The 7,306-nt window shown below is 34.9% G+C and overlaps 2 protein-coding genes and 1 long non-coding RNA gene across 11 annotated transcripts; 2 read left to right on the top strand and 1 right to left on the bottom strand.

Moving 5' to 3' along the window:
* Positions 1-87: 87 nt before the first annotated feature.
* On the bottom strand, positions 88-7,226 carry LOC138189799 (uncharacterized). 7 transcript variants are annotated; one of them, XR_011176125.1, is made up of 11 exons: positions 7,103-7,226; positions 6,775-6,913; positions 5,357-5,434; positions 4,658-5,292; positions 4,495-4,585; positions 4,094-4,401; positions 3,263-4,022; positions 2,903-2,976; positions 2,435-2,756; positions 2,170-2,361; positions 88-838 (listed from the first exon to the last, which is right to left on the bottom strand). It is a non-coding gene; the product is annotated as an uncharacterized LOC138189799 (long non-coding RNA). The 7 variants fall into 7 exon arrangements; XR_011176120.1 differs by lacking the exons at positions 6,775-6,913; positions 7,103-7,226 and adding an exon at positions 6,627-6,763 and having other exon boundaries at positions 5,357-6,547; XR_011176123.1 differs by lacking the exons at positions 6,775-6,913; positions 7,103-7,226 and adding an exon at positions 5,982-6,240 and having other exon boundaries at positions 5,357-5,904.
* On the top strand, positions 1,037-3,937 carry LOC138189795 (uncharacterized). 2 transcript variants are annotated; one of them, XM_069131957.1, is made up of 6 exons: positions 1,037-1,938; positions 2,010-2,416; positions 2,492-2,591; positions 2,675-2,776; positions 3,186-3,341; positions 3,809-3,937. In XM_069131957.1, exons 1-6 carry the CDS (start codon positions 1,636-1,638, stop codon positions 3,866-3,868), a joined length of 1,128 nt encoding a protein of 375 aa, XP_068988058.1. In that variant the 5' UTR covers positions 1,037-1,635; the 3' UTR covers positions 3,869-3,937. The 2 variants fall into 2 exon arrangements, with proteins under 2 accessions (XP_068988058.1, XP_068988059.1); XM_069131958.1 differs by lacking the exon at positions 3,809-3,937 and having other exon boundaries at positions 3,203-3,289.
* LOC138189797 (odorant receptor 22c-like) lies at positions 4,444-7,148 on the top strand. 2 transcript variants are annotated; one of them, XM_069131961.1, is made up of 5 exons: positions 4,444-4,596; positions 5,604-5,703; positions 5,767-5,868; positions 6,234-6,389; positions 6,841-7,148. In XM_069131961.1, exons 1-5 carry the CDS (start codon positions 4,475-4,477, stop codon positions 6,904-6,906), a joined length of 546 nt encoding a protein of 181 aa, XP_068988062.1. In that variant the 5' UTR covers positions 4,444-4,474; the 3' UTR covers positions 6,907-7,148. The 2 variants fall into 2 exon arrangements, with proteins under 2 accessions (XP_068988062.1, XP_068988061.1); XM_069131960.1 differs by lacking the exon at positions 4,444-4,596 and adding an exon at positions 5,137-5,528.
* Positions 7,227-7,306: the final 80 nt, after the last annotated feature.

Genomic DNA, 7,306 nt, shown 5'->3' with positions numbered 1-7,306 from the left:
TTTTAATAATTATCGTAATATTTTATCACTGTAACTAACGAACCATAGAACTTTAACTACGAATGAAATTAATAAACTGTTGCTATATTTATAAAGAACATAAATTTTATTTATTACACTATAGCATGTGTGGTATGGAATTCTCAACTTTAATTACTAAAGTATAAGACACATATTCTGTCCTATTATCTAGCCTTATTAATATTAGCCTATGGACGTTCGTGCCATTTCATATTCATATTTTTTATTTTCGCAACTTTTACAAATATCGATATTAAGGAAATCCTGATTTTATTCAAATTATACCAATTAATATTATCGATATAAAATTTTAATCACATCGAAGACGCGATATGCAAGGAGACGTTATCCTGGTCTAATAAATGAAGCACATAAATTCGCTAAAAAAATGTGATTAGATGATCGGAGGAATAAAAATGTATGCAATTTACCATTAGATGCAAGAAATATTATTATTAATGCTATCCTTTGCTCGCAGGAAGTCATCATGGCATCGAACCCTATAGTGATGTGTCAGTGCGAAATCTATAACAAAAACATAGAATTCTATGAAATTTACAGCTTTAACGATAACGATTGTACAAATACATAAAAATAAAAATATCGCTAACCCAAACCTAACACTAAATATGGATATCATATTCAAGCGATTACCATATCGTCATTTAATCTTCTCCGATTAATCTGATTCTCAGGTTAATTAAGAATAATAAATAAATAAATAACGAGTTGATATAATTTCACTTCGTGTCTAAAGCTTTTCTCTTCTGTACCCCTTTGCGAACCATGATATAAGGCGAGTTGGAAAAGATGTATCCTAAATACAAAATATGTACTCAAGATTAGAAACCATAAAAAGATAGTTACTAACGAAGTTCGTAACCAGTTATATTAATGAAAATATACATTAAAATTTTAATTTTTTTTTTTTAGAATATATAAAAATGAGTAAGAATCGTTGGCATAATATAACATAGCATTCTAGCAGCCGTGTTACTCACAGTTTAGGTAATGCGTCGATTTGTTGCGTTTATGGTAATGAACAGGTTTAGTTGTAGATGTAATCACAAAACACTTGTTTTTCACAGCAATATCATTAAAAAGAATCAATTCGTTCAGTATCATTTACAAACAAACACAAATCGATATAACTTTTAGATGCTCAGATAGAGAATTTTTCTGTTTTACATTTAGTTTTTCACGACGCGAATATTCCTGCACAAGATACTGAATATATGGCTTACATATGCAAACTTGTATTTTCAAAGACAAATTTGATACATGAATATTGCTCCGTGTATGTAATTACTTCCCTTTGTCTAGTAGTATGCACGTGCTAATGCATAATACAATCAATAATCACCATCCAGTCATCTAAGAACGCAAGAACTAACTGTTTTCCAATAAACGCGTCTTCCTACATATTATGTGTATCATTTATTAATTCGCACGTGCATACAAGACAACGTTACACCGGAAAAACTGTGCTTTCATAGGTACTTTCAAAGAAAACTAATAACTTCCTGGCCGCCAAGAATTTACTCGTCTCTTCCTAGTGTGTGAATTGAAACGTGTTTAATCGAATTCATTAGACGTACGGAGTTCGTTGAGATTATGTCGAAACAAATAACACCGGAAGATGTAATCCAGTTTACCCGGCTCAGTGTCGCTTTAAGCTTTTGTTGGCCATCTGCTGATAACAATGGCAGAAGCCGCGGTAGTTACAAAATAGCACAAATCTGTATTGTCATCAACGCTTTCCTGATCCTCCTGCCTTCGTTGTACTCCATTTATTTGTATTTCGTCGATATAAGTTTTCACTTGGAGGCTCTCTTCAAATGTATCAACTTAACGATATACACCACGCAACTTATTATTCAAACTTGTATATGTTGGATAAAACGCGACTCGCTGCAAGTAAGTTCGACCTCGCGTCCCTTCGTCAATTAATTCGCGTCGAAAGCATTGACGTTTAAAATATGTTGTAGCGTATAATTGATGAGATGGTGAAATGCGTTAACGAGGCGCAGAAATTCGAAAGAGATATTTTCATGGCACATATAGTAAAATACAATATCATTTACGTTGGTTACGTAGTAGCTATATATGCGACCCTGACCTTTTTTATATTTGGACCTCTAGTCTTACCGATTCCAAACCTAGTGGAAGTGGAGTATCCGTTTCAAGTAAATTATACGCCAGTAAATTTTATCGTCTACTTGCATCACAGCAGCGCGTGCCTCGCCGTTACTGCACATTTATGCATAGGTGTGTTTGGTGCGCTTTTAATGTGGTTCGCTGCCATAAGATTCGAATGTTTAGTCGTGGAAATTCAGAAAACTACGAACATTCGTATGTTAGTTGTTTGTATTAAGAAACAATTACACTTAAGAAGGTAAGAAGAATATTTTACCATGTGTGATTTAACAGAGACATTTGTGTTCGTTATAAACGGTTTCTATGTATCTAGGTACGCCGAGGAAGTGGTTGGTTGCTTTCGCTTCATAATACTTTATGTGTTGGGAATGACAACGTTTACTATAACTCTATGTGGGATTTTATTGATAGTGGTATGTGGATCTTCTGGTATTTTCTGTTCGGTATAATGAATCGGTGATACAATTTCGTAGAATTTAAATTAGGACATTTACAGGATTCACCAGTAACTACGAAAGTGGAGCTCCTCGACGCTAGTGCTTTCTGTCTCTTACTCACTTTCATGTATGCGTGGCCAGCTGATTATTTACAAGATGCCGTAAGTATTTATGTGCGATAAATGTAAGACAAGTAGCAAAGAAAAAGTTTATGAAACGAACAAAAGCATCTCGTACGCGTTAAGAAATATATTTCCAAATTTAATAACATATCGATACAAATTCACTCTGAGATGCAATCTGCTACGAAATTGTACTCCGTGTTCTTTGCACTCGAAATTGTAACTAACGATCTTCGAACCTGGAAACATATAGAAACGTATTTTTTTTCTACGGATAAATAGTAAGTAAACGCCCACTTATCATGGCGTCGTAGACAAAGATTACAATTTTACGACAAGAAACGTTTGTTGCAAAAATACTTACAACACAAAACAAATTATGTTTTGTTATGTATAATTACGTATTTGGTTATGTACATAATTACGTATAATATTGTATAATTTTTAGAGCGTTAACGTTTCCAGAAGCGTATACTATATGGAATGGTACAAACAACCACTAGAAATGCGAAAGTACATACTCACCGTATTGGTCCATGAGAAACCAGTGACACTTTCTGTCGGTTGCTTTGTGCCAGAGCTTAATTTACGTTTTTATTGTTCGGTAAGGCAAATCAATATTTCCAATGTCAATCATAATCGTGAATAGATTATCGATATTTATGTACTATCATTCGTTTTGACAGTGTATATATTTACACATTTTTACTTGTTGCGTATTTACATACTTCCGATATAAGTATGTAATGAGTCCGAAGGCAAGAAACTGGGAAATGAATAAATTATCCTGTTAATCAGGTCGTCACTGAGTAAGAAAAGTCTACGGTCGTAGAATTAAAACATAATGATGTCATTTTGTCATTTTTGAATCGCGTAAATGTAAATACGGGATAATTGATAGGAAGGTTAATAGGAAGAAATATGAAAAAAGCGCGCGGAAAAATATAGAGAATATTATATGAAGATATTATGTTCAAGAGATTAGCAATTCGACACGTTATCTAGTTTCCCCTGATTAACAGGTTAATTACGAATAATACGTATATAAATAACAGGTTGATATCATTTCAGTTCGTGTCCAACGCCTTCTCCTTTTGTACTGCTTTGCGTACCATGGTACAAGACCACTAGTATATCCTAAATACATAATATGTAGTGAAGACTAGAATATGATAAAAGGATACTCATGAAGAAAGAAATTCCAAACTAGTTGTTTCAATGAAAATATACATTAAAACTAATTATTTTCAGGATGCATGCGCGCGAAAAAAGACCGTTAATATTGCTGTAATATAATTTTGGATATTATAACAGCCGCGTTACTTACATTACGCTTTTTGGTAGTGTTCTAATTACCCGTTGTGTAGGGTTACGGGTTGTCCATTATTTCTTCCATAGATGGTATTGAACAGACGGAGGACCGCGTCAAATGTCATCGCGTTGGCTACGCTTGTAATCACAAATCACCCGTTTTTTACAACGATGTCATGAGAAATCATCCAGACTCATCCTCAAAGAAATATAAGTCGATACAACTACTAGATGTTTAGATGGAAAACTTTGTTGTTATTTTAGTCTTAGCTATAGGTACATATCGCCCAAGATACTAAATATATGGCATCGTGCACCTATGCCACGTTGCATTTTCGAAGAAGGTTCTACAACTTGAATATTGCCGGCTGTACGTAATAACGTACCTTTGTGCCTCTCTAGTAACCAGAAACGTGCAAATGCATAATGCAATTAATAATTCTTACCATCGAAGCATCTAACAGTACAAGAACTCCGTACTTTCCAATAAACACGAGTTGTTCCTGCGTATTTTCAGTATCATTTATTGATTCGCACCTGCATACAAGGTAATGTTGTACCAGTAAGGCTATGATTACGTAGTTACGTTCAAAGAAAAGTAATAACTACCTGGCTCCCAAGAACCTGGACATATCTTCCTACTGTGCGAATCGAAACGTGTTTAGTCCGATTCATTAGATGTAAAAGTTTGTTGAGATTATGTCGAAACAAATAACACCGGAAGATGTAATCCAGTTTACTCGGCTCAGTGTAGCTTTAAGCTTTTGTTGGCCATCTGCTGACAACAGCGGCAGAAACCGCGGCAGTTACAAAATTGCACAAATCTGTATTGTCATCAACGCTTTTCTGATTCTTGTGCCTTCGTTGTACTCGATTTATTTGTACTTAGACGATATAAGTTTTTATTTGGACGCTCTCTTCAAATGTATCACCTTAACGATATACACCACGCAACTAGTTATTCAGACTTGTATATGTTGGAAGAAGCGCGACTCGCTGCAAGTAAGTTCAACCTCGCGTCCCTTCAGCAATTAATTCGCGTCGGAAGCATTGATGTTTGAAACATGTTGTAGCGTATAATTGGAGAGATGGTGAAATGTGTGAACGAGGCGCAGCAGTTCGAAAGAGAAATTTTCATCGCACATATAGTAAAATGCAACGTCCTTTATAGTGCTTATGTAGTGGCTGTTTATACGTCGCTAACCTTTTTTATGTTTGGGCCTTTGGTCTTACCGATTCCAACCCTGGTGAATGTAGAATATCCGTTTGAAGTTAATTATACACCAGTAAATATTATCATCTACTTACATCACAGCAGCGTATGCCTCACCGTCACTGCACACTTATGCATAGGCGTAGTTGGTGCGCTCTTAATGTGGTTCGCCGCTGCAAGATTCGAATGTTTAGTCGTGGAAATTGAGAAAATTACGAATATTCGTATGTTGATCGTTTGTATTAAGAAAGAATTATTTTTAAGAAGGTAAAGATAATGTTTTATGTTGTTTGATGTAAATTAGACATTTGTCTTCGTTTTAAGTAATTTCCCTCTGTCTAGATACGCGGAGGAAGTGGTCGGTTGTTTTCGCTTTATAGTACTTTATGTCTTGGGAATGACAACGTTTACCATAGCTCTTTGTGGGATTTTGATGATAATGGTATGTGAATCTTCTGGTATTTTGTGTATAGTATAAGGAATCGGTGATTCAATTTGTAAACAGGATTCTCCAATAACTACGAAAATGGAGCTCGTTAACTCTAGTGCCTTCTGTCTCATCCTCACATTCATGTATGCGTGGCCAGCTGATTATTTGCAAGACGCTGTAAGTATCTGTGTGCGATTATTGTAAGGATAGTAACTGCAAAAAGTTTCAAGCATCAGATAAAAACATCCCGTGCATATTTCCGAATTATTCGGTAACACATCGACATAGACTTATTGTCAAACCCAGGCCGAATCGAAATGGAACTTCTCGTCCTGCTCACCGGAAATTATTTCCAACTGTCGTCGGACTTTAAAACACATAGACTTCCATATAATAAATACGCAATAAAATAATATCCATCGTCGAAGCCGTTCAATTGATTACAATGTTGCGTCAAGATATTTCTATCTTGTACATAATTTCCTGCGTTATAAATTAAATTATATTTTTGTCGCGTATAATTAATCTTGCATAATTTTCAGAGCGTCAACGTCTCGCAAAGCGTATACGACATAGACTGGTACGAACAGTCTTCAGAAGTGCGAAAGCACATGCTCAACGTGTTGGTTCATCAAAAACCGGTAACACTTTCTGTCGGTTGTTTTATGCCGGAACTTAATTTGCGTTTTTTTTGTTCGGTAAGAGAAATCAATGTCTCTTTTGTCAATTACAATAGTCAATAGACTATCGATATTTACGTAATGTTTTGTCAGTGTATATATTTCTATATTTCTTTGCATTCTTATTCTCAGTTTGGATATAAATATATAATATGCACTGGTCCGCAGAGAAGAAACTGTGAAGGGAACGAATTAACCTGTTAATCAGGTAGTCATTGAATAAAAGACTCCTACGATCATAATATTAAAGCTTACTAAATTCATCTTATTCGGTTTTCGACATTGCAAATGTAAACGCCGCATAAGTAATTAGAGATTGACGGAAAGCATGCAAAAATATACAGAGCCCTAAATAAAGGTATTATGTTCGAGAGATTACCAATTCGAATGACGGTTACAATACCTTTCTCTGATTAACAGGTTAATTACGAATGTTATATATATAAATAACAAGTTGATGTCATTTCAGTTCGTGTCCAACGCCCTCTCCTTCTGTACAGCTTTGCGTGCCATGGTACAAGACGAGTCGAGATAAGTGCGTCCTAAATACATAATACGTAATCAAGATTAGCAGTCACAATATAGTAATCACGAATCAAGTTTATAACTAATTGTATCAGTGAAAATATACATTAAACGTAACTTTCCTTTTTCTACAATACATACGAATGTGTATGAATCGTTAGTGTGCACAGTAGTTGTCACATATAGCAAAATGTCACATGCCTTACCGTTTTTACATAATTATTTAGTTCGAGTAAAACATAGTTGTTCGATACGCATCTGCGATTTTTTTATGCTCCAATTCCTAGTCTTACCCCGATCCCAGGTATGGTGAAGGTAAAAAGCCTTAGACAGTTTTTTCATTTCTTAAATAATTCTGCCTAAATAACCTCGAAATTAGGATGCGAAAATAAGTGGTCGTTAAATATTTA

Source organism: Bombus flavifrons, chromosome 2 (genome assembly GCF_040668555.2).
Source record: "Bombus flavifrons isolate JBK064 chromosome 2, iyBomFlav1_principal, whole genome shotgun sequence".
Taxonomy (NCBI): Eukaryota; Metazoa; Arthropoda; class Insecta; order Hymenoptera; family Apidae; genus Bombus; species Bombus flavifrons.
This window is presented reverse-complemented; position numbering and strand designations above follow the sequence as displayed.

Excerpts from the sequence above, each read along its gene's own strand:
- LOC138189795 (XM_069131957.1), top strand. The coding sequence starts at position 1,636 with ATGTCGAAACAAATAACACCGGAAGATGTAATCCAGTTTACCCGGCTC. Across the intron at positions 1,939-2,009 it reads TAAAACGCGACTCGCTGCAA|CGTATAATTGATGAGATGGT; the intron begins GTAAGTTCGACC and ends AATATGTTGTAG. Across the intron at positions 2,417-2,491 it reads AAACAATTACACTTAAGAAG|GTACGCCGAGGAAGTGGTTG; the intron begins GTAAGAAGAATA and ends CTATGTATCTAG.
- LOC138189797 (XM_069131960.1), top strand. The coding sequence starts at position 5,137 with ATGGTGAAATGTGTGAACGAGGCGCAGCAGTTCGAAAGAGAAATTTTC. Across the intron at positions 5,529-5,603 it reads AAAGAATTATTTTTAAGAAG|ATACGCGGAGGAAGTGGTCG; the intron begins GTAAAGATAATG and ends CCCTCTGTCTAG. Across the intron at positions 5,869-6,233 it reads CTGATTATTTGCAAGACGCT|AGCGTCAACGTCTCGCAAAG; the intron begins GTAAGTATCTGT and ends CATAATTTTCAG.